General features: G+C 53.4%; 1 protein-coding gene across 2 annotated transcripts; it reads left to right on the top strand.

The window, feature by feature from the left end:
- Positions 1-458: 458 nt before the first annotated feature.
- TMEM259 (transmembrane protein 259) lies at positions 459-24668 on the top strand. 2 transcript variants are annotated; one of them, XM_075902635.1, is made up of 11 exons: positions 459-964; positions 8398-8664; positions 10794-10971; positions 14971-15081; positions 16374-16496; positions 16757-16857; positions 18798-18855; positions 19797-19880; positions 20420-20552; positions 20878-20977; positions 21865-24668. In XM_075902635.1, the coding sequence occupies exons 1-11, from the start codon at positions 728-730 to the stop codon at positions 22657-22659; spliced, it is 2187 nt and encodes a 728-aa protein (XP_075758750.1). In that variant the 5' UTR covers positions 459-727; the 3' UTR covers positions 22660-24668. The 2 variants fall into 2 exon arrangements, with proteins under 2 accessions (XP_075758750.1, XP_075758751.1); XM_075902636.1 differs by having other exon boundaries at positions 461-964; positions 10794-10917.
- Positions 24669-24748: the final 80 nt, after the last annotated feature.

Below are 24748 nucleotides of genomic sequence, written 5' to 3'. Positions count from 1 at the left end.
CCGCCACCGTCCCGGCGTCCCCTGCGCAGCTGCCGCTCTCGGGCCGGCGCGCGCTCGTTGGCGCGGTGCAGCCTCCGGGCCGGGGCAGCAGGAGGCGGAAGATGGCGGCGGCGCGGGCCGGGTCGTGAGACGCGGCGGAGGGAGGCGGAGCGGGGCCCCCATGGCCGCGGGGCCGGCCCAGGAGCCGCGTCCCCGCCCGGGCCTGCCGCGGCCCCGCCGCCGCGCGTGACCCCCCCGCGTGACCCCCCCGCGTGACCCCCAGGGCCCCCCCGCGTGGCCCCCCCCCGCGTGACCCCCCCGGGTGCCCCCCCCGCGTGACCCCCGAGCCCCCCCGCGTGACCCCCCAGGGCCCCCCCGCGTGACCCCCCCCCGCCCCCAGAGGCCCCCCCGAGTATCACACCCGGGCCCCCCCCCCCGCGTTACTCTTCCCCCCCCCGTGTCCCTCTGCCCCCAGGGTCACCCCTGAGCTCCCCCCGTGTGACCCCCCCACCCGCGGGCTCCCCTCGCAGCGGTTCCCTCTGTCCTGTGTGAAGGGGGGGGCTGAACTACTCCCCCCCTCCCCCCCCCCCGGGCTGGTTCTGTCAGATTTGGTCTGGAACAGCACCCCTCCCCCAGCCGCTTCCCCCCCCCCCCCAAAAGGAGTCCGAGCCTCCCCCTCACCTTGGTGACAGGCCTGTGATCCCCGCGCTCCCGAAACGGCCGGGTGCCCCCGCCCCACAGGGCCAGGATGTCGGAGAACCAGCCCAATGCAAACCAGCACCAGCACCCGGTGAACAACAACGGGGCCGGTGGGGCTGCCGCGGGGAACAACCGGGGGGTGCGGAACCCCAACCTCAACCAGAACCCCCTGATCAACGTGCGCGACCGCCTCTTCCATGCCCTCTTCTTCAAGATGGCTGTCACCTACGCCCGCCTCTTCCCACCCTCCTTCCGCCGCATCTTCGAGTTCTTTGTCCTCCTCAAGGTGAGGGGCAGGGCCACGTGTGTGTGAACTGGGGGCACGTTCCACTAAGGATGAATAGTCGATTAACCTCACAGTTTATCAGTTAGTCGACTATTCTATAGTCCCTGAGAGTGGCAGCCCATGTGCTCTGGCCCCACTCCCGGGGAGTCCCCTGTCACCCTGCGCTGCTGTCTCTCTATCAGAGGCAGCAGCGCAGGGTGCCAGATGGGAGCTGGTCTGCCAGAGGAGCCAACTTAAAAACCAGCTCCTCGTGTGGACCGGCTTCCTCTCACCCCACTCTGTTGCCCCTGGAGATGCAGCCGCTCAGGGTTGCAGGAGGCTTCTCGGGAATGGGGTCAGCACAAGCTGGAATTGAGCGGAGCTGCCTGCCCACCTGGCTCCTAATATACTTTAAGTCAAGAGCCACAGTGGGGGGAGATCCTGGACCCAGCACAAGCCAGGACTGAGCCAGGCTGCTGGCCGGGCTACTAACAAAAATTACTGGCAGGGAGGGGAGGGAAATGCATGTAGTCTGTAGCATTAACCTGTGAGCGTTTGCTTATGGGTTAATCAACTATACTATTACATCTCTACTTTCTACATCAGTCTTCACCCCCTTGTACAGCTCAGTCAAGCCTGACTTGCTTCCAAACAGCTGTTAACCCACAGGAGAGATTGGCTGCTACCCTAGGATCAGTCACCTCACCCCACCTACACTGGCCGGAGAGACTTTCCCATCAGGCTGGTGTATTTTTCTGTTGAACCATTATATACGGTAACTGGGTGCATGGCTCCAGGTTGGGGTAGGTAGATAGTCTCTGGGCTTGGCAGTGGTGTAGGAACAATCTCCAACCATTAATAGATCTGTTTTCCATGACTAAGTATGTGAAACTTCCCTTGGGAGACGTATCCAAAGACTTATTCACTGCTGCCTTAGAACTGTACTGCTAAACCTACACACCTACATTTCCAGCCCATCTGAAGAGATGGGTTTTGCCCATGAAAGCTCATGATCCTACAGGTTGAACCTCCCAAATTCAGGTCTCTCTGGTCTGGCAACATCTGTGGTTCAGCATGAGAGAGCCCCAGAGCAGGAGGCCCAGCAGCTGGGAAAGTGGTGCAGCCTGGTGAGTCTAGCAGCAGCTATGCCGCAGCAGCCTGAGCAGCAACAGCAGAGCACAATCAGGGCTGCCTACTGCCCGACAGCAAGGCTGGGGCTGCAGCAACACGGGAGGGGAATCTAGGCTGGGGCCTTGGCGCAGCCTCGCAGAGGCAGCGTGGCTGGAGCCACGTGCCACCCAGCGGGGGATTGGGCCTGCAGCATCCCAGTTAGACATCGTGCCGCCCAGCTGGCAGCGGAGCTGGGACTGGCCAGAAGGCAGCCCGGCTGGGCCAAAGTTGCCAGCAGCAGGAAGGGACTGAGGGGCTGGTGTCAGGTAACCTCCCGTTGTCCAGCAAATTCCCTCATCCAGGACTGGTCAGATCCTGAGGGTGCTGGACCAGGGAGGTCCAACCTGTATGTATATTTTTGTTAGTCTCTGGTGCCACAGGACAACTCTTTGTACCTACCTTTGAGTTAATGCTGATTACGTATGGTATGTTCCATGTGCCTTAAACAAAACGTTTAACCTTAGATAATCCAAGCATGACACCCAGATGTACAGATCCTTTCCTCTTAACTTGTGTACCACGTGAATTTTTATTTTACACATTAGCTGTAATAGCATTTCCGAAACTTTCCTATCTAAAGTCACAGGTTCTAGTCCAACCTAGACTGATAGGCGAGTGCACACCACCATCTGATGGCTGTGTGGCCAATAGAAAATGATTTGGTGTTTTCAACGTGGTTTCGGAAAAGACAGTTTGGCTAAAATGGCCATCGGCGCTTTCTTGCGCAAGAGAGTGTCCACAGTGTAGACATAGCCCTGGTGTCTGGACTCCATTGATAGGGTGTTCAAAGTCCATGGTGTTCATATGGGGACCGTGGATCATTTTAGGATCCAGCTGGGGTTCCTGTCTCTCATCAAGGTCTGAGTTCCTGTCTGATGCTGGCTGTCTAAGGGGTTTGGGGAAGAGCAGGGGCCATGTTTTCTATTAAGTTGGAACTGATTACAGAAGGCTGTAGAATAGACTATCTAGGGAGGTGGCCCAAAGAAGGCTGCTTTGACTCCTTTTGAATCACTTTGTTTCCACATGATTTTAGCTCATGCAAAATCTAACTGAGGATCTAACTGCAGGATTGGTGGTATGAGAGTAACAGAGTTCAGTGCTATTGCCCCCCTGTTCTGATATGCCCATCTTGAAGCTATTTGGGCCTCTTACTACTCAGAAAATTGTGCAGTCTTTCTTGTGCTTTCATGGGAAGCATTCATTATTCCTAATTGCTTGAGGAAGTATTTTGTGTAGTTAAGAGAGAATTGTGTCTTTCAGTTTCTCTGTCAAAATGATTGAGTTTGGTCTTTTGGGTTTTTCAGCATGGCTTCAATCTTCCAGTCTGATGGCTGACTACTGGATTTGGGAAGAGTTTATCTGTGTTTTGGGAATTTGATCTGTAGTGTTAGTAGGGACTTGTGTACAGGCAGTCCCCGAGTTACGCGGATCCGACTTATGTCGGATCCGCAGTTACGAATGGGGCTTTTCTCACCCCGGAGGATGCGAGCGGCGGGACGCCCAGATGCGCCGCGGTCCCGCCGCCCGCGTCCTCCAGGGTGAGAAAAGCTGCTCCGCGTCTCCCTGGTCTGCTGGGGGGGGAACCCCCCCCCCCAGCAGACCAGGGAGACGCGGAGCAAAGCCGCGGAGCTCCCCCCAGCAGACCAGGGAGACGCGGAGCAAAGGCGTGGAGGATGCGGGCGGGACCATGGCGTGTCTCGGTGGTCCCGCTACCCGTGTCTCCTTGGTCTGCTCGGGGCGGGGGGGGGCGCAGCTAGTGCAGAGCAGACCAGGCTTTTCTCGCTGCCGACGCCTGGGGTAGAGCAGCTGGGGCGCTGCCGGGTTGGTCCTGCAGCGCTGCTCCTCGGCGCTACTGGACCAACCCAGCAGCACCCCAGCTGCTCTGTCCCAGGCGTCCCCAATTCAGCCGCTGTTGAAACTGATCAGCGGCTGATTCCAGGAAGCTGGGGGCAGAGCAACTCTGCCTCGGGCTTCCTGTAGTCAGCCGCTGGTCAGTTTCAGCAGCGGCTGAATCTGGACGCCTGTTCCGACTTGCATACAAATTTAACTTAAGAACAAACCTACAGTCCCTATCTTGTACGTAACCTGGAGACTGCCTGTATTTGATTTACGCTTTCCATCAGTACACACACTGTGTGCTTCCCGCCAGTGTTGGTGTCAGAGCTTTGGGCGTAACCTGAAAGGTCTGAGCAAATCTTGTGGCTAGATGTTGTTGTTGTTGTTGTTGTTGTTGTGTGCTTTCTTTACTGTTTTTTTTCCCTCTTGCTACTAGTTATGTTTGTGCCCAAAGGCCTCATTGGGATTGGGTTCCCATCATTCATGCATGGTGTTGAACCAATTTAGAAAAGAGAGAAGCTGTGCTCTAGAAAGTTTACAGTTTTATTCTTCAGTTAGTACTGTCTCTTTCCTGTCTGATGTTACTTTCCACCCGAGCAGAGCCTGGTCTGTACTTAAAATTTAGGTTGGCACACCCCTGCATGACATAGTTATGGTGACTCCACGCTAGAGTAGATGCAGCTAGTTCAGTGCAAGATGCTTCTGTTGATCTCCTGTCACTCAGGGAAGTGGGTTTCTAAACTAAACTGGAAACTCCTCAACATAACCAGTGTAGTGCTGGCTTTGAGGCGAGGCTGGTATGGTTCCCATAGCACAGACATTGCCTGTATGTAGGCCTCTTGGCTATTTCTAACATTTCCTACCTGAGCTCAAGTTGCCTTTCCTGTTTGTTCAGTTAATCTTCTAACAAATCAGCGGAATGCTTGTTTTAAGTGAACTTTGCCAGCCTTGGCCTCAACTTACTAAAGACAATCTATTGGCTTTCTAAAGAGAGAGAATTCCCTGAAAAGAGAATGGCCGATCTGGAAATACTGTCTAAAGTTTAAGCTGTCACTTAATTAGCAGGCCTTGTATAAAATTTTAAAATCTCTGTGTGTGGACAAAGCAAAAGTGGCCCCTCCCTTTCCTCTTAATCTTGAGTTGGACATGTTGGATTAGTGAGACTGTATCATTACCCGTAGCTTGTAGCCTAACAGGAAGCATCCAGTTTGTTATAGAAGCTGAGGTCTGAAGCAATCCTGCCTTTTCATGTAGATCTTATATGGGGTTAAAAAACCCTGCATGAAAATCCAACATGCAGTCCTCATGACACCAGTGGTTTTCGAAGGCTGAAATGAGATCCTATGTCTGCAATGCTCTCGCTGGTGTCATAGGTCCGGGAAATAAGAAATATACAGCCAGCATTTTGGGCCAAATCCTGGTCCCATTAAAGTCAGTTGTTAAAATTAACGTTACAATTTCAAGTTTTTTATATAAACCAGAGCACTGATACACCTATATTTGTTTGATATGGCCAACAGTGTAAAAAAGGGGGGGGGGTTGTGAAATATACTTTCCTACTTAATGGCAAATGTGAGATTTAAAAAGAAAAGAACAAGACACAATATTCAAGTTCACAAAAAACCTCAAGGCAATTGTACAAAGATCTGAAATATGACACTTCAGACTAACTAGTGTAACTGCAGCTAATGTTTCTTATCCACACAACTATCTGTTTTGGAGGGGAAGGTCTCACTGTGTTTCGCCTCAAGATCTTGAAAATTTTCTTAGAAAGTTGTTTAAATCCTGCATTTCTGCCCTCTCCCCTTAGCTCTCCAATGATGATCCAAGGTCCTAGAAGGGAATCTCCAGGTCCACCTTGTTACTGGCTTGTCAGAGTGTATCATACCTAGCCCAAAATCACAGCTAGTTTCCTCCAGATACTTTGAACTGCAATTAGAATAGTGGGGGAACTTTCCTGAAGGGGATGGTATGTTTAGTGCCTCTTCTGGATATCTCATCTCCCTGGTTTTGCATCAGTTGTACAAACATCATCAGAGTGAATCTGTCTGTCAGCTTCTCAGTTGGCCTGTGTTTGGATCTGTAGGAACCTTCAAAAGGAAACAACAAAGTTGTAGTGATTGGAACTGGAGCAGCTAGCTGCAGGGAGCCAGATGAAAATGAAACACTCATTAAGCTGGCAGTTTTCCCGAAATGAGTACACCTCCCACACCTTTCAAGTCCCAGGACTGTTCCCAATGGGAACACGGGTTTTCAGTATAGTAGCTGTTTTGTGTTGCCTGCTTTAATTTGAACCCCACTCCCTCTTGAATGTCCTGGTGGCTCCAAACTACAATCTAATGGGGTAGGACAGAAGAAGTGCCTGAAGAATGGACTCCATTGTTTGCCTTCTGCCTTCATTGTTTAAGATGGTCCCAATAGTAAACTACAAGTCATGGACAGACATAAGGAACAGCTTCGGGGCTGGGTGTGGATGCATTTACAGACACTGTTTTTAATGCTGGATCAGATATTAGCTCTCTCTGTTGCAGAGAAAAAGCTTGGAAATAGATCCGGAGTTGCACCTGATAGGCTCAAAGCCCAGGAGATAAACAAGAGTCAACGCATTCTTTTAACAAATCTTATGGTTTTAGGCAGGTCTGGCTCATTTTTTTTGGAACGCTTTTTGGCCTTGCAGTGCTGATTACTGTCTGATCTAGATATCAAAAAATGTAGTGCCTTCTACTATTGAAGCTCCTTTAGCTCCCTTACACAACTGAACAGTAAGGTAAGCACTGGCACCACAGTCAAGCACTAAAGATAATCTGTCAGGAAGCCTGAATACAAACCTTCAGCTCATCCTATAAATGCAAGAGACAGCAGGGGAGTTCTCCCAAGAGACAGGCTGGTTGTAACTGGGAAGGTTTGCATATTCTGGGAGCTGTACTTGGCTTGCTGTCGCATTTGCCAGGGTTTGATCGATTTCGGGATACCACCCCATTCTTCATTGCCTTGTGTGGAGTAATGAAAGCGTGCAGGCTTTAGCACTCACAAAAGAGAGTTTCATAGTGAAACATACACCATTAGTGCAGTGTGTTGACTCTGGTAAATTTGGGGACTTTTCTGTGAATGGATCATTAGTAGATTAAAGATTTAAGTAAAAAAAAATACACCTGTCCCTATCTGCCCTTGTCAAACTCTGTCCTTGGACATTTTTAAGAACTAAGAGAAAAGTTTAGTGAAAGTGTTCAAAGTCAGACCTAAAACTGTCTGACTCTGTTCCTTTAAAACATTTCCCGTGGCTTTCTCCTGACTCGTGGTATCTGCTGAGCAAAGGTTGTGTGTTGGCACCAACTTAAGCAAGGACCTTGTCAATGTTCAGCTGAATTCTAAAGGCCTGGGAGTAAATACATGTGACTCCATTACTCAAGTTACACTTCCAGGAAGAGTCTGGCCAAGTGGATTCGTACCATGTATTCCCCCTCCCCTGGAAACGAGTTTCTGGGTCAGAGTGGAAGCCTAGGAAAATGGGATGCCCTGTTTGCCAACAAACAAGCATATGAAAAGAGCACTGGGGGTGAGGAGACCCAAAGGTCAAAAGGCAGTGTCTGTTTTGGAAAGATGGGTTACTCTGGGGGAAACCTGGAATTTACACTTGTCCGTGAATTATTTGGTAGATGTAGAATTGGGCTGTCCTAGCTGTTAGACGTTGTGCTTCCCAGAGGTATCTAGGGCAAATTATTTATCTGAAGCTGGTCTCTGCTGCCATCTCGGATGGCTCTTACAGCCCACTCTCTGGGAGCCATTCATGCCAACTCAGTAGCTCATAGTAGCTGCTTCCTAGTCAGGAGAGATGCGCACCTCGTTCTCCATGTCCCTGCTGCCTTGCACAGGCATTTACACCTGTGCAAAACAAACGTAAAATGCTGCTCTTTGGGGTCGGAATCTGGCTTGGTTTTGTAACATTTTAGATCTCGGTAGCATGTCAGCATGCCCAAACAGTATACACACAAGGCTCGTGAAATATAGCTGCTTCTGCGGTGGCAATCCCACGGCGTATAGCACCGGGCTTGGCAGGTGTGTGAATAGGGAAGCTTTGGTCCAGGACACCAGGGCAAACTTCTACTCCTGTGAGAGGTATAATGAAGCCTCTGAATGGCCACTCTCAACAGATAGGCTTCAGCTTTATAAGGTGTGGTGAATAGTTGTGTGATGAGAAATACTTGTGCAGGTTAATGGCAAAATACTCCCTTGAGCTGCCTTCTCTGGCTGAAGAGATGAACTGGTGCCAACAAGCTTAGTTGTGAATAGACTGTAAAGATCTTGGCTCTTTCTGTGTCTGTTGGCCCATCCAGGAATCTCACTGGTTAGCAAGGAATCTCTGTAAAGCGTGTGAGTCTGTGAAAAGAGCAGATTTAAAAAGAACCAGCCTCTACTCATGGCCTCTCCCTTGTTTTCTGCTGTTTCAGGCTCTCTTCGTGCTGTTCATCCTCGCTTACATTCACATCGCCTTCTCCCGCTCACCCATTAACTGCCTGGAGCACGTGCGGGACAAGTGGCCACGCGAGGGCATCTTGCGGGTGGAAATACAACGCAACTCCAGCCGAGCCCCCATCTTCCTGCAGTTCTGTGAGGCGGAGAAATTCCCGGGCATGGTAATTGAGCCCCTGCGCGAGGAGGAGGAGGAAGAGGAGGAGGAGATGACCGTGGAGATGTTTGAGAACAGCTCTGTCAAGGTAAAGCTTAGCCAGGCGCTCCCTGGGGATGTCGTCTCGCCGGGAGTGTGGGAACAACTTTCAGTTGGCTTGGTGCCAGTGAAATATTCCTGTGCCCTGCCCTGTCGTGTCCCTCCTCATCACTTCATTTACAAAACATCTGGCCTCTCCCGATGCTACCTCAAGCAGAAACTTGTGTAAATAGTGTGGCCTTGCGACACACGCCGAGGCCAGTAAATCCATCGGTGACCCAGCAGGGGGGTTGTGCTTTCCCAGACCTGACGGCCCCTCCCAAACAGCCCCTCTGTTGCAGGACTTCTGAAATTGCACTAAAGCGTGCGTTGCACCTGGTAGGCCGGGGGAGGTTGTTTAGACACCGACCATGCGGGCAGTGCTCTTCGTCTTTCCTGGGGCTGGGCTGTTGGGCAGCGTGACTCAGACACGGGTGTTCTAAGTTTTCCTGAGCATTTGCAATAGCACTTGCCGCTCCTTGGGTCCTCCCTTACTGTGGAGTGATGTGCACACTTGTTTGGAGTAAGTGCCACCCCCTTCCAGCACACCATTGGCAGTCGTGTGCCGGGGTAATGTGATCTAAGCCCTCACACCGTGCCATCCCGTATTCCCCCGTGTCCTGTGTAGAGACGCTATTCTTAGGATGCTTTAATTCCTTTAAGTCATGCCATTGGGACTCTTTCTTGTCTCCCTGCCTGGGAAGCTGGGTGATGCCACATGCCACGAGTGTAGGGCCCAGAAGGAAAAAGAAATTAAAACCAATACATGGAAAATGCCACGTCCAAAACCGCCTTTCTGTCCCTAAATGCCTCTGCTTTCAAGTCCGAACCCTCCGTCTCTTTTAGAGCTAAAGAGGGGTATGGGAAATCTTCTAACAGGGGAATGGGTCTTGGGCCCGAAATTGGGGAGATGTATATAGGTCACATGCCCATTCCTAGTCATGTGACCGGGGAGCGGGACCAGAGAGGAGATACTCTACGTCAGGGAACTGGCACTAGGCAGCTTTGTTCCAGAAGCCCTGAGCAGGTGACACCTACAGGAGTGGGCTGTGAGGAAGCCTCAGGGGAGGTTTGTGAAAGGCCTGGGAGAAGAGGCTGTAGGGCAGTGAGACAGGTTTGGGAGGTGGTGAGAGCTGGAGCTGTGCCTTCGCATGCAACGCGACTTCCCCTTCTCCGGCTGAGGGGTCAGCTCGCCAGCTTGCGTGTCCCCTTCCCAGAAGTAGAAAGCTCTGGCGTTCTGTCTGCTGGGCTACAACACACCATGCTGGAAATCTGACGTTTTTAGGCACAGGCAAGCTGGTGTTAGCCCAGGACTAAATTTTGGCCTTTCCAGGCTAGGGCTAGCTTTGTGGGAGAGATCAACGCCTAAAGGGAGGTGAGAAATATTTCCTCTGGTGGATACAGATTAAAAATAGGAAACCCCTTTGAAGGGATTTGGAGTGTTAAAATAAACCTGGAGTGGTGGATGATGGTGCTGCCGCCATAGTTGTATTGATACACGTATTGCTTCCAGGCCTGTGCAGTTCATGGCATTTCTCCAGTTTAACGTTTGGCTCTCGCACCACATAGCTGGCCCACGTACCTGAGTGCTAGTAACTAAACACAGTCTGTGTAACCTCACTCCCCGTGCCCTCCTAGCTATTCAAATCTGTAATCTGGAGGGCCCGTCGCCGTGGAATTTTTCTCGTCTGCTTTCTAGTTTATTGGTGCGGCCACCTTGGGCTCAGAAACCTGATAAGCAATGATTTGTGCTGCCCTAACAACACCGCAGCAGCTTGTTTGTCTGTAAGAGCAGGATGTCAACATCATCCAGCTCGTTCTGTCCTTGCTGCCTACAGGGACTCAGTGGTACGTAAGAAAGTAATTGCCCTGAACGTGCCAGGCTGGCATAGTCCCCCAAGAGTCCTGCGGCCAGCTTCAGACAACGTATTTTCCCCCCATGCTTCCACCAGTCCCTGTCAGCCCAAAGCCCGGATTGCTTTCAGACGTGACTGAACATTTGCAAAGGTTGGGGCTCGTGTCGGTCTTGCCGTCTCCTGTTTCCACGTTGCATTCGTGAGCTGGACTGGGAGGGGCCTGGAAGCCCAGAATGGAAACAAGCACTAAGGCGACTCATTCGTTCCATTGCTTTCCCAACAGTTTCAGCTGGACATTGAGCCCAAGGTGTTTCTCAAGCCGTCCCGGGGAAGCAGCGTTGAGGCGCTGACGCAGGTGACCCAGAACGAAAGCCAGGAGTTCTCGTTTAGCGAGGCGACCACTAAAGGTATGCAGCCTCTGAGCGAGACTGTGTCCGAGTTTGAGATGCTAGCCAGAGCAGGTAAAGACAACTTACACTGGTATCCATGTTCCCTCTCCCCTATCACCTGTATCTCCTCCCTGCACATCTTTCACTCCTCTTGGCTTCTCCAGGCACTTGCATAACAACCGTCCCTGTTTAATAGATGTCCCTCTGGCTTTCCAATGAGGTGAAATGGACAAATAATCACTCCAGTGCTGCAGAACTTCTGTTTTGGGTGGGGAGGCGCGGGAGGGAGCAGGGCTTGAGCAGTGAAGTCTGCGGAAGCCTCTCGTGGTCCGTAATGCGTGGCCGTAGCAGGCCATGCTGATCGAGTAGAACCATTCTTGTGGTGCTTTAACAGATAATATAGGCGATATGGCCTGGTATCGTGTCTGACAGTGGCCAATGCCAGATGGGCCAAAAGAATGTGAACCAATCCCTCCTTCACCCTTCCCCCTAATTCACCTGCCCAACTGTGTTGTCTTTTTTATCCTCCAGGGGAGATGCAAGAAATTCCAGGGGAGGGGATGAGTAAATCCAACTTTATAATACATCTAGCAGGGATTGAAGGATTTTCCGATCCGTGGTCCAGGACCAGGTCTTGGAATAGTTAAATGGTCTGAAAGCATTTGCATTGATCCACAGGTGTTTAACGCGGCAGCTTGTATGATTTGGAGACATTAGAATCACGCCATTCAGAATACTGTGGTGCTTTTTTTTCTTTCTTTCTTCAATGGCAGTGTGACTTTTAGCATCTAATATCCTACAACTTTTAGAAAGAGTCAATGGCTTTTTATTAAACTGAGATTCAAGGCATACGTGTGGTATAATGGTTTGGCGCCTGACTGCCCTAGGTAGTTGTTAAAATCACGTATGAGTTGAGGTAGGATCATAACTGGAATGACTTATTAGTTAGTGTCTCGTTTGCTGAAATGGATATTTTATTTCATTGGGAAACTGGGATTCTTTGCTTTCTTACAATCTAAAGCATTATTTCTAGCTATGGAGGATTGTGAGTTCTATCATTAAAATACTCACTGTTTCCTTGATCTTAGAGTATTTTCTTTGATGCTGGTCCAGGACTGATTTAGTCCTGAACTTCATTTGGTGATTAGGGGGTCATTATACTGCGTAAGACTTAGATAATAATATATATTTAATTCCTATTATAGAGGGGTATTTTGAGTGCAAAGCCATCATTGAAGGCCTGTGCAAAACTCCCCCTTATCTCTAATGTACACTGTGGTCTTCTGCTTTTGTAAGTCTTCAGTAAAAATGATCTGATGAGAGGAGAGAGAAATTAATAAGTGGTGCTGTCCACGTTTTTAGTGTAATAGCCAAGTGCTTCTTGTCAGAAGAGTTTGTAGAAATGTAAATAGGAGTCATTTTCTCTTCATTTCCCCTAATTAAAGGGGCATCGTTTAGTTCCCAGCTTTTAATCTTTGTGCAAGATCCATTAAAATAAGTTGCTATTGATGTTTTCGTGATCTAAATGAAAGCCGTTCTTGTGATGGGATGTGAACTCTCTGCGCTCGTAAACCATAGCAATTGTGCTATCAGTGAAAAGGAAGAAGTGAAACTGACCAGTCGGTTGTCATCACTTCCTTCTGAGTGAAATGTAACCAGTGAAGGAGCAGGGAGGTGCGAATATGTTGACATTTCTCTCAAATATTGTTTCCAGTAACTTGGGAAAGGAAGTTGCATTTTACATCTGGCTGTAAATTGCATTTAAGATATTTTAATCATGGGGAGCTAGACTCTTGGTCTGGCTCCGGAAGGAAGGAAGGAATGCAGTGACCCTGTCTGAACTGATTGGCTGCTCTTCAGTACAGGATTATTCCTGTCTTCAGGCTGTCACAGCAGACCGTGTCTACTTCAGACGCCCTTTGAAGCAGGCAGTCGTTACAGGCATAATCAAATGATGCCAAAAGGCTTTTTAAAACTCCCTAATTGTTCCTGCTTCTGACTTTTGGCACTCGTGGAAACAGCAGCAGCCACTGCTGTTCTGAGATGTTCTGACTCTAGAGAAGTTAGTTGGCGATGGTTAGAACAGCAGGCCTGGCTGCGGCTGTGAGATTGAGGGCAGCTTCAAAGGAGGAAAATCTACTTCGAAGACGACAGTTTTGAACAAAACAGTTACGCTTTTTTGGTTCTATAATACGTATTTCTGATGTTGAACTTAAATGGTCAAGTTGGCGCATGCTGTTGAGTTGCTTTGGGTTTGCATGAGTTCATGAGACGTAATGTGCTAAATTAACCATTGGGGCAAGCAGATGTGGCAGCTTGTCCTTGCTGGCTGGCCGCAGCAGCCCCTGCCTATGGTGGAAGGGCCAGGCTGGGCCTGCCACATACAGGCGCTGCTTTGGCTGACTGGCCGGAGCACTGCTGCCTATGGGGGCGCCCTGCATGGCTGGAGCAGCTCCCCGTCCACAGAGAACTGCTCCAGCCCCTTCTGGTTAACTGAAATAGTTGAGCTACACCTGCTAACCATCCACATCCTTAGTCAGAGTGAAGTGGGGATGGGACTATCCTTGTAGCATTCCCAAAGTGTGCAGAACACAAAGTGCCAAAATCTCTGCCACAGGTTCCTTGGCGCCTGCGCACGGGTGTCTGTCATTCTTTACACATACGCTGCCTTGTGAAATGTCAAAGCCTGATCACAACCGTGCTGCTGATTTCCTGTTTTGCTGCGTTTGGAGGTGTCGGGGACTGAGTGGGAAAGGGAAGAATTTTAATTGCTTTCATATCACCGTGAGATCAGCTCTTCTGCTCTGCTACTTGCACCAGCATGACTTCTGGTTTCAGCATGTATATGATGTGCAGCAGCTACTGGCTTTGTCTGGGACTCATTATTGGCTAATGTCCAAGTAATGAGGGTGAGGAGTGGAAGATTCCCACCAAAACACCCTGGTATTGTGGTGATTTGATCAAACTTTTCCAGAGATGTGTAAATTTCTTTGTATTCATTGATTTAACTGGTTTTAAAGGGTACATTCTTAACAAGGGTGCTTAATTTTTTTGCCAAAAAATCATCTTACAAATTGATCTATTTATCTGCTCTCTGGAGTGGAGTCATTTAGTTCTAGAATGCAGGATACTGCTAGAGCCACTTCTATTGACTGCTCTGATGGCTGGGAACATCCGAGTGACCTGTTTGTGACACAGATGTTCTGTTAAAATAATGGTATAGCACCTGACACGCACCACTTAAACCCAAGTGGTACTTCACAGGGCCAGGCAAATCTGTATTTTCTGGCCGGAAGCTCTCTTAGGCCTGTTGTAATCATGGCTTTATGTTAGCAGTCTGCTAGGAAAACCACTAAAGAGGGCCTGCGTAGAGAGGTCACTTGAGGACAGAGCAAGATTGGCGGTTGGTTGGGCGGGTGGCTTTCGGGCCTGCAGGCACAGTACCAGGAGCACAGGCATTCTGAATCCAACCTGTAAGTCACAGCAGATGTCTGCCATTGTGAATTATGCTGCTCACAATAACACCGATTGTTCTCTGCCAGCATCAGTTCTGTTCCAGGGCCCAGGCATCCCCTGGACCCAGCCTTATTCGTGATAGGAAACCTTTACAACTCTTACCAGTCAGTTCTTGAAACTCTGTTGCTTTATCTGTAGAAGGCAATTCTGTAGGCAGACTTGTTTGTACGTGGAAGAGCTTTTCTCCTCAGGATGTAAATTCCCAGTTAGTTGGTTAACCGGTTAAACGTTAGGGCAACCAGTTAACTGTTTAAGTGAGTGAGGTCTCTGCTGGGGAATCTTTTTGCAAAGTTTGTCTGCTCCTTGTCTGTAGCTGAAGTTACAAGCCGGTTGCTTTGGAAACTGGCGTTCCAGACTATAGCGTGATTTTTTACTAGTACTTGTGCCGTTCTATAGTATTTTCAGTTCATTGCTCTTCAAGCCCTTCACAGAGAAGCAGAGCAGACTCACAGCCCTACTTGTGCTTGTTCCTTGGCAGATGTGGGTAAAGTGGGTCATATCCAGGGCAGTTGGCAAACCCGGCTGTTGAGACTCCTTTCCCTTCCTCTCTTGCAGTGTGGCCCCAAGAAGAGTACATTGTGGAGTATTCTTTGGAGTACGGGTTCTTACGCCTGTCTCAGAGCACGCGCCAGCGGCTCAGCATCCCAGTCATGGTGGTGACACTAGGTATGTAAGGGACGTGGGCAAGGGCTCCTGCGTTAGCTGACAAGACTCTTCCGAAACGCCAGCATGCTCTTTGCCAACGTCCCCGTTTGTCATGCCCCCGTAGGCCGACCTTAGCTGTGGTTACACACGACCCTTTTATAACAGCAGAGGGGCCCTCGTTCAGAAGAGGGCTGTTCTAGAGGCAGTGTCGTTACAATGGGATGCCAAGGCATCCATTACAGTATCCGAATCTAAGCAGTCTGTTTCAGGATCTGAACCCTAGCATTCTAGTCTCGAGCAGTGGCCCTTCCAGGAAGGAAGAAAGCAAATCTAACCTCTGCCCAATTCATCTGACTTGACAGTAGAGGAAAAGCAACGAACTTGAGAGGCTAGAAACGGAATAGCCTGCACCCTCAGTCAGTGCTACTTACGCTTGTGCTACAGTATTGTAACGATGCCTGTCAGAACGTGGAGTGTGTTTCCCTAGTGTTGGCATTCCCGCGAATGCTCTCTGTACCCGTGACAGCCTTCTCTTCCACTGACACGCTCTTGCCAAAAAAATCCTAATTAAGCAGCTGCCAAGACGTGCGGCATGCGGGTGATTAGATGCAAGTAATGCAAGCAGCAGCGTGGTTCTGCAGTAGTAAGCAGTGCTCACCAGGCACATAACACATGGGTCTGTGTGCCAAGGTAGGCGGGGTTTTATTTGGTCTGATCTTTCAGATCTGTACGTAAGCCCCCCCACGTGCCCCCTAACAATTGCACCTCTGGCTGTCAGCTACACTCGGAGCAGTGACACGTGTGTATCAAACTCCCTTGCTTTTAGGGAGCACTTCCATGTCACTAGGTTTAATGACTGCAGCCACCTCTATGGTGTGATGGTGACGCTTTTTCAGTAATGCCTGGAGTTACACAAATGCTGAATCACTTGGATTCGTATTTAAATAAAAGGATCTTACATTCCAGATTTCATTGCAAATAATGGAACCGTCTGTCCCACTGTCCTCGCGTTTCCTGATTTCTTCCGCCACGTGAAGAACTTCTCTCCACGTCGGCTATTGGCACCCCGCTGCAGCCGTCAGTATGTCTGTGCTGCCGTGCGTCCTGCTAAAAGGGGCAGGCAGTCGAGTACCTGACTCGCTGGGGCGCGTGCGCCTCTCCGCTGGCCGAAGCCTGGGGACTGAGCTCTGTTTGCTTGCCCCCATTGCACCGCAGCGCCTCTGGTGCTACTGTTCACATCCAGGCCCAGGGAGCGTTTTCTGCTGTGGCTTGTCCTCTGGTTAAACCAAGTGACTCTGTTGCCTTTTGTGCAGATCCCACCAGGGACCAGTGCTTTGGAGACCGATTTAGTCGCCTGCTGCTGGACGAGTTCCTGGGTTACGATGACATTCTGATGTCCAGCGTGAAAGCGCTGGCCGAAAACGAAGAGAACAAAGGTAAAGGGGCCGGGCGCACCGTTCTGTGGTGGAAGAGTCGCAGCAGGCGCTGTGGGTGCGGGAAGGGTGGGCCCCCCAGTGCACTCACTAGGAGCGAGACCGGTTCCCCGGCTGCCTGGGGAGATTATATGAGGAAGAGCGAAGTGACGGCCACAGAGACTCTCTGGCCCGATGCCGAATGAGAACGACCAATGCAGCAGTGCTGACCGCTCCGCCTGCCGTTACCGTTTAATCAGATGGGGCTGCTCTGTTCCTTCCAGGCTTCCTCCGCAACGTGGTGTCGGGGGAGCACTATCGCTTTGTCAGCATGTGGATGGCCAGGACCTCGTATCTGGCAGCCTTTGTCATCATGGTCATATTTGTGAGTAGAACTGGCTCAGTGTTGCTGGGCTAAGGCTTGCCAGGTCCTGGGATCGTATTTGCACTCAGTCTGCATTCGCACGAGACTCCGCAGCTACTTTTAAAGCCAAGTGAACCGTGTGGAATAAGTGCATCTCAAATCTTTGGCAAGTGCAAACTTGACCCAGATGAAACCAGTTAGCAAAGGAGGCTGAGGGACCCTGGATACCAAACCCCTAGGCACTGAGTTAGAGCCCTGTTCTTTCTTCCCATGGAAGACCATGTAAATTAATAATCAAACAGCTGGTGAGAGGGGTGTTTAAAAATCTCTCAGCAGAAGACAGATCAGTCTTGTGTGACCAGAATGGCCTGGCTGGAGGAGTGTAGGCCTGAGCCAGAATTTTGGGTTCAGTTCTCAACTCTGCTACTGATTATTTTGCTTTGATTTTTGGTCATCACTTAACCTATCAGAACTAGGGATATAGGTGACTAGTTGCTTCCCCCCCTTGCTGCCTCTGTTAGAGGCAGTGGGGGTGGGGAGCAGGGGCTGGTGCTAGGGGTGGTCCCCCTCTGCTGTCTCCAGGGAGGTGGTGGGGACTGGGAGTGGCTCTTAAGAGCCCCCTCCCACTGCACTTTGGCCTTTTGGATGTATTGGGAGCCTACTGGGGGTGGGGCTTGAACCTCTGACTCTGGAGGCAGGTACCTTATCTACTGCGCCACTGGAGGAGCCTCCAACCTCTCTACATTCTGGGCTCCCCCCTGTATCTGTCCTTTGTTCCAAGGGTGCCAGGTCCACATTGGTTATGGGCAGGGCTTGAACCCTCAACCTCTGGCTCCGGAGACAGGTACCTACTGGCTCTTAATACATTTAAAAATCAGAAGAGCAGCAGGGGGGTGACACCTGCTTTTTACATGTAAGGCTGAAGTGCAGCAGGGGAACCTGGCACAAGCCAGGAATCAGCTGACCTGGCACGTGCTGAGTTCCCCCACCGTGCTTCAGCCTTTTCAGTGTATTAAGAGCTGGTTGGCTCTTGCTACATTGAAAGGCAGAGCCGCAGTGGGGTTAGCTCCTGGGGCTGGGAGCTAACCCTGCTTCAGCTCCCTCACTTACTCACTAATGGACTAGTCGATGGAAAACCCATTGACTAGTCGATTAGTTGATTCAGTGTAACATCCCTAGTCAGAACTGCACCCCTACGGCTAGCCTACTTGCCATCTCTTCTGCAGGAGCAGCGTGCGGCTTCATTCCTCTTTGTAACGTGCCAAAGAGTTGCCACTCAAAACAATGAAATGTGCAGCACAGTCTTGGGCTTTAAGGTGCTAAGAAAAATCCACACAAGCCCGCAAATTCTTAGTTAGCGTAAATGTTAATGTTATTTAATGTGATCATAGGCCTACGGGCCTCCCACGTGACTGTCACAGTTTGGGGGTTAACTGTGCACCTCTGTACCCCGCTATGGTCTGTCTCAGGTCTCTAGCCATCACCTCTCTGTGGGCAAAGTTCTGAACTCCCTGCCTCCAGACTGAGGCTTAGCCTTCAATTCCTTCTGCCCTTCAGCGTGCGGATCCCAGCAAGACAGACCTTGGCTCAGCCCCCATAGTCCCGCTTGCTTTCTCAAGGGCCAGGACAGCGAATGCCAGTGACCAAACAGCATCTTCCATCTACCCCCATGTGAGGTTTGCTAGATGTTTCCAGACCCTTGCGTGTTTTCCAGCCCTTCAGATCCTTCCAGCGGGATTGTGCCATCTTGGTAAAAATCTCGCGTCAGTTACTGGATTACAAGGAGGGATTTTGAGTCAGTTCAGCTGAGCCTTTATACCAGTGTCTCGGGGGCCTCTGGAGCCCAGTCTGAACCACTGCCTGCAAAATCCCCCAGAGGAGGTTCCCATGGACGACCCTCTAGGAAAGACCAGCGTCCTGGAGCAGTCTCGTTCTAACCCTGGTCTGTTTTGTGTTTGCAGACTCTGTCAGTCTCAATGCTGTTGCGATACTCTCACCACCAGATCTTTGTCTTCATTGGTAAGTGCTTCTAAACCTCCCTGCCCCGAGCCATTTCTTTGGGGATGACGCCCTCCCCTGGTGAAGGGCAGGGAAGGGTCTTATGCCTTGTCTCCAGTTGCTGGAGGATCCACTATGGCAATCGATCTTCCAGGGTTGGATTTAGCAGGTCTAGGGAAGTCCGCTAAATCGAATGCTGAGCATGCCCCCTCAGCTGCAGTACATGCAAGGATTAAGGGAAGTCAACAGGAGTGTTTCTCCCATCAACCTCCCCAGAAAACGGATGCAAGGTATGCAGGCACACCTGCGTGAATTACGTAGCTGGAGTCCACATAGCTTGCATCGTGTTTTTCTGCCACTGCCTGGCCTTACTGTCTTTTGTGGAGTTGAGTCTACTTGAGACAGTGGGTTTTGTATCCATCCGTCGTCCCAGAGCAGGGAAAACACAATCATGTTTCCCAGAAGTGACTCGTAGCGGGAACTGACCCAGCACGGCGTTGGCCACGTGGCATGTGCTGCTTCGTGACAGGATCTGTCCTAGTATAAACGCCACTCCATTGCCTCCGCCGCCACTTCTTCCTGAATTTAGCCGTAAACCCCCAGAAAGATAGGCTCTTTGACTTCCCTTGTGGGACCACTTCCCCTCTTGCATTCAGCCAACTTCGGGCAAGTCCCCGGCTTCAGGGCATGGCCTGAGGCCTCCGGTTGTAAAAAACCTGTCCCGATTGTGCAGCCCTGGTGCTTTCTGGGAGAATTCATCTTCCTCTGAAGCAGTCGGCATTGGCCAGGGCCAGGGTTTCAGAGCAGCAGCCTGCTCGGGCGTGGTCCTGGGTATATCGGCAGCTGTACTCACTGTGTCCTGCACCGACCTCAGAGCTGTGCAGCCCCTCGCCAGGGCCCAAGGCTTTGTGGTGTGTTACTCTGCTTCACGAGCTCTTCCTGGTTTGCTTTCCTCCTTGCAGTGGACCTCCTGCAGATGCTGGAAATGAACATGACCATTGCATTCCCTGCTGCTCCCTTGCTCACTGTCATTTTGGCTCTAGTAGGTAAGAACCTGGGTCTGCGCCTCGCGTCAGGGAAACCCTGAGCAGGCCCCAAAGGAAGCTACCCCGGCAAGTTGCTTTGGGGCCCGTGGAACACGATTCCCCTCGGATCCCTCTCTTGGGAGTAGTCGCTCCATGCAGAGAAGTGACCCGGTTTTAAGGCATTCCCAAGGCCTGGTCTCCAAAGGAAACCTGCCCACTCCAGTTCGAGCTGTCGGGGTTAGCATGAGTCTCTGAGCTCTGCACCGGGGGAGGGGTGATCTTCTGCGTCCTGTGTGTGCGTTAGGCCCAGCTCTGAGCAGCTTTCCTGGCCTGCCTCCTGGGCTGTCGGGAAAGACTCAGGCCAGCAAGGAGATCTTTGTGCTGCTTCCTGTTAGACACCAGCTCCTCTGGGCCTGGCGGCATTTGCTTTGCAATGCAGAAAATGCCCCACCGGGCCCCTTGCTAGAAGGGCTTTGCCCCAGGCGGATTTGGAGAGCGGGTCACGGGGATTCCCCGGGCCCCACAGCTAGTTGACATGCTGGTGGTGGTTTGCCCGGCAGGCATGGAGGCCATAATGTCCGAGTTCTTCAATGACACCACCACTGCGTTCTACATCATCCTCATTGTGTGGCTGGCTGACCAGTATGACGCCATCTGTTGCCACACCAATACCAGCAAGAGGCATTGGCTCAGGTAAGAGTGTCTGTCCCCCCGGCGTTCCGTGCCCGGCTTTCGTGCTCCTGGGCCACCGGGCCACGTTGGCTTCTGTTTCCCTTCTTTGGGCCCCAGTTCTCCCCCCGCCCCCACGCTCTGATTCAAACCCTGCCCAGCTGTTCGTGCTGCTCTGTGTTTAGATGGACACGGGCGTCCAGAGTCAAGGGAGCCATTGCCCGAGATCTCACCGCTGCGCAGGGGAAATTCCCTCTCCCTCCCCGGCTGGGGTGGGTGGGGAGGAGGAACCGTACCTTTGTTCTCTCTGTAGCTGAGTCCAGGGTCGTCTTGCCCCTCCCCTTTCCAGGTTCTTCTACTTGTACCACTTTGCCTTCTATGCGTACCACTATCGCTTTAACGGGCAGTACAGCAGCCTGGCTCTGGTCACCTCGTGGCTTTTCATCCAGGTAAGCCGTGGCCCCTTCCCCGCTCCATAGGTGGAACCGTGACTTGAGCCAGACTTGGGGCTTGGTGCTAATTCAGCCTGTGGGAGGGAGCTGGAGAGAAACACAGGGCCCAGTCAGAAACCGATCCGCCACTTGCATGGCCCTGACTGTGGACACGGAATAAAGGAAATTCCCCCGGAGCCGCTGGGCTCCAGTGTAGACCAGCAGGCCCCAAACTTGAGGGTCACCCCCTTCTCACTTCAGGAGCAGAGATGAGACTGGGGACTGGCGTGGGGTTCCCTTCTTCCGCCGTGGGCGCTGGCCTGGGCACTGCCACATTCCCTCCCCCACAAGCCATTCTTGCCCATCCCCCTAGCTGGGCACACCCCACAGCTTGGGGGGCCGCTGCTAGATGGGCACAAGAAATCTCCACGGACCCCAGAGCTCCGTGCGCTTTCCAGAAACACGAGGCCAGCCGGTGGATGAGACCGCCAGGCCCCTAGGACACAGGGCGTGGGCTCAAATCCGGGGCAGGCCCCTACAATGACCGGGGGTTCTCGAGTGAGTTTGGGGCCGAAGGGCGTCTTGGTCCAACTCCCCCTGGAAAGCGGCCCAGTGTCCTCGGGGGGCTCGGAGGGCCATGGCCGGGGGGGGCAGATGCCAGACTCCCCGGGCAGGTGATGCCTGCAGCATGGTGAGGAGCTGCTGCTAGAGGCCTGCAGGGACCCCAGGGGAGGGGGAGAAATCCTTCCCAAAGCCGCTAGGTGTGACTCTAAATCCGGAGCGTTTCCGGTCCCGGTGCGGGTCAGAGCAGCCCGGCCCCGCCCCTGCCACGGGACCTTTCGACAGGCTCCCCCGGGGCTGCGGCCTGGGCGCAGCAGTAACCCCGCCCCCTTTGCGCTCCGCAGCATTGCATGATCTACTTCTTCCACCATTACGAGCTGCCGGCCATCCTCCAGCAGATCCGCATCCAGGAGATGCTGCTGCAGAACCAGCAGGTGGGCCAGGGGGCCCAGACCACGCTGCAGGACAACCTGAACAACAACACCACGGCCGCCCCCGCCGACACGGGCAGCCGGCGGCCCCACCCGGCGCCTGGCCCCCCTGCGGAAGGCGGCAGCCCCGGCCCTCTGGCTCCCGGCGAGGATCCTAGAGCTGCGGCGACAGCCTCTTCCGCAGGGAGGGATCTGAACTGGGTCGCGGAGACGGCCGCCATCATTACAGAAGCCTCGTTTCTCTCTGACCTGAGCAGCTCCCTCTTGGAGCCCAATGTGGGGCACGAAGCCGGGGGCCCTGGCAGCCCACAGGACGTTGCTGTCGCTGCTGCTTCGAGCTTGGTAGCCCGCATTCGGGTCAGCAGCGAGCGTGCGGAGTCTGCCATGGGCTCCGTTACTATTGAGGTCTCCTCGGCAGCCGTGGTTACGGCAAGAGACCCGCCCGCCTCCCCCCTTTCCCCAGGGCTGGGGCATGGCGTGTCTGGCCCCCGGCCTTCCCTCCCCGAGCAGACTGAGGCTGCGGGGGAGTTGGTCAGCCGAGCCGAGCCTGCCGAAAAGGACACTGCTGCAGATGGGGACCTAGCAGAGACCTCTCAGCCCCCCACACAAGACCCGGGGCCGGATAGTGCTCTGGGGGAGCCGGCCCCCCACCCAGCAGCAGCGGACAGTCCGACCTGCTCTGAACCAGAGTCCCGGAGCCTGCCCTGAGCCCGGCCTCTCCCTGGTCCCTGCAGCCCAGAAGGCACCTGGATTTCGTGTTTCTCCCCTGGCCCTGCCCCGGGAGTCTGTTGTGGAGGCAGAGCAGCTGGAGGGCAGGGAAGAGGCGGTCCGTATCTCCCTCGGACCGGAACCCTTCGTGCCCAGCGTCTCCCTGCAAGGAGCTGCAGAGACGTTCTACACAGCACACGAGCCGCCGGCCCCCATCTTCCTAAAGCCATGTGCAGACAACAGGGCTGCCGGGGTCACGGTCCTGTGGTCCCTCCTCCCTCCCTTCCCCCCCGGTGTGCTGCTCTCAAGGGGGGCGCTCCCAGGGGTCCCTTCTGCATCAGCTGCTGGGGCCTGTCGTTAGACCCAATTTGTAGGAAAGGCTCTGGTTTGTTTAACCCCCCCCCCCCCCCGCAGCTCTAGCGGGAGGCGTTTTGTCCACTCGGGGGTGCCCCTGGCAGGGCAGAGCTGAGCAGTGAAATCAGCGAGCCTGGGGCAGGGCTTCCTTCAGCGGAGGAGCTTGGGTGGCTGCTGCTTGATGCTTTGGCAGGGTCCAGTTGAGTGCGTGCGCCGCGGGGTTCCCTGCTCTCTGCTGCCCTTCCGCACCGGCCCGGTCCCTTGTTCACGAAGGAGAAACGCTGGCTGTTGCCAAGGCGAGCGAGCGAGATGCTGCCGAGGTAGAACCCGAGTCAGGCTGCACTGAGGGGGGAGATGACACGGGCCAGTTTCCCGCTGTCGCTGCAGAGCATCTGTCGGGGCCGGGGGAGGGGGGACGTTACGGCCTCCGGTGGAGAGTCTAACGGCAGCGGGGAGCCTGGCTCTCGGCTAGGGAAAGGGATCCGAGGGGACTTCCTCACCGTGGAAGGCTGGGGGAGAGGTTAGCAGCTTCCTGCTGCCCTCGCCCCTCCCTAGAGGCCAGCCTGTCCGTCCCGCAAGAGGTGAAATGGGAGGCTGCGTCCCTGTGCTAACAGGTCAATGAGGGCCAGTCAGAGCTGATAGACTAGACCACTCCCCCCCCCCCCATTTCGCTGCAGCTGGCAGGGGCGGGTTTGACCACCTCGGCTCCTGGAGCTGCCCTCTCCCCTCCGTTCCCAGCCCGTGGAAAGAGATTGCTCAGAGCTTTTTCTTCCTGCCCCCTGGCTTCTCAGCAGGGGCTCCCCGAGCCCAGACTTCATGGGTCGTGCACAGGCTGTGGGTAAGCTAGCTGGGTGCTAGCGCCAGGGCGGGGGCCTGCAGCTCGGTCACTCGGGGCCCCCGGGTGCAGCCCTGGGGCCCCACGGCTCCGCTGCTGCTTGTGGGCTTAGCTTGTTTAGTCCAGTGCCTTGTCCCAGGCGGGACACCTTCCCCCCCGAGCTGGGCCCTTCCCCCCCGAGGGGCGGGGAGAAGACCGAGTCACGGAGGGAGGCACCTTGGCTCAAGGCTCCCCCTCCGCCCGGGCAGAAAGAGCAGAGTCCAGACGAGCGACCGGCTGTTCGCCTGCCCGCTGGCTCCCTAGGCTGCATTAAAACCACCCTCCCCCGCAGTGCGGCCGTGCTGTCCAGCCTGGCTGGCTCCCTGTGGGGGCGGGGATGGGCCCAGCTGGATTAGTGGGGGGCAGAGCAAGCTGTGGAATTGTCCCTTGAGCTCCGTCCCTGTGCCCAGAGCGGAGCAGCCAGCCAGCCTGTCCTTCCCAGCTGCACATCGCTTGCCCTCAGGGATTTCTGCCCCTGCCCTGCGGGGGGGCTGGGGTGTGACCCACGGCAGCCCTGGGCCTCTGCGCATCCCCCCACCTCCCCTGTTCTGCAGGACATGAGGCTGCCACTGGGGCCCTGCGCGTGGGTGGGTCCCCCTTGCTACACCCAGCTGGGCTGGCCAGGCCGCAGGGCTCCTCGCGGGCAGGGTGAGGGGTCTCCAAGCCCCCGGCAGCGGAGAAGCAGGAGGATGGAACCAGATCAGAGTTGCTGAGTGACAAGTTCATTCTATTTAATTACTGTACAAAACGTGTTTGTATATAGAATAAATATTCGAAGGGCCGCGGGGCTGCCTGGCTGGGCCTGGTTCGGAGCCGCTCTCGGGGGCCTGGCTCCCACTGCTGGCAGAGGCTGAGCGGCCC

Source organism: Pelodiscus sinensis, chromosome 19 (genome assembly GCF_049634645.1).
Source record: "Pelodiscus sinensis isolate JC-2024 chromosome 19, ASM4963464v1, whole genome shotgun sequence".
Classification (NCBI taxonomy): Eukaryota; Metazoa; Chordata; order Testudines; family Trionychidae; genus Pelodiscus; species Pelodiscus sinensis.
Note: the sequence above shows the minus strand (reverse complement) of the source record. Positions and strands in the feature narration are given on the sequence as shown.

Bases quoted from the DNA above. Each gene is read 5' to 3' on its own strand.
- TMEM259 (XM_075902635.1), top strand. From the start codon at position 728: ATGTCGGAGAACCAGCCCAATGCAAACCAGCACCAGCACCCGGTGAAC. The intron at 10,972-14,970 runs GTAAAGACAACT...CCTCTCTTGCAG, and splicing joins TGAGATGCTAGCCAGAGCAG to TGTGGCCCCAAGAAGAGTAC. The intron at 18,856-19,796 runs GTAAGTGCTTCT...TCCTCCTTGCAG, and splicing joins CCAGATCTTTGTCTTCATTG to TGGACCTCCTGCAGATGCTG.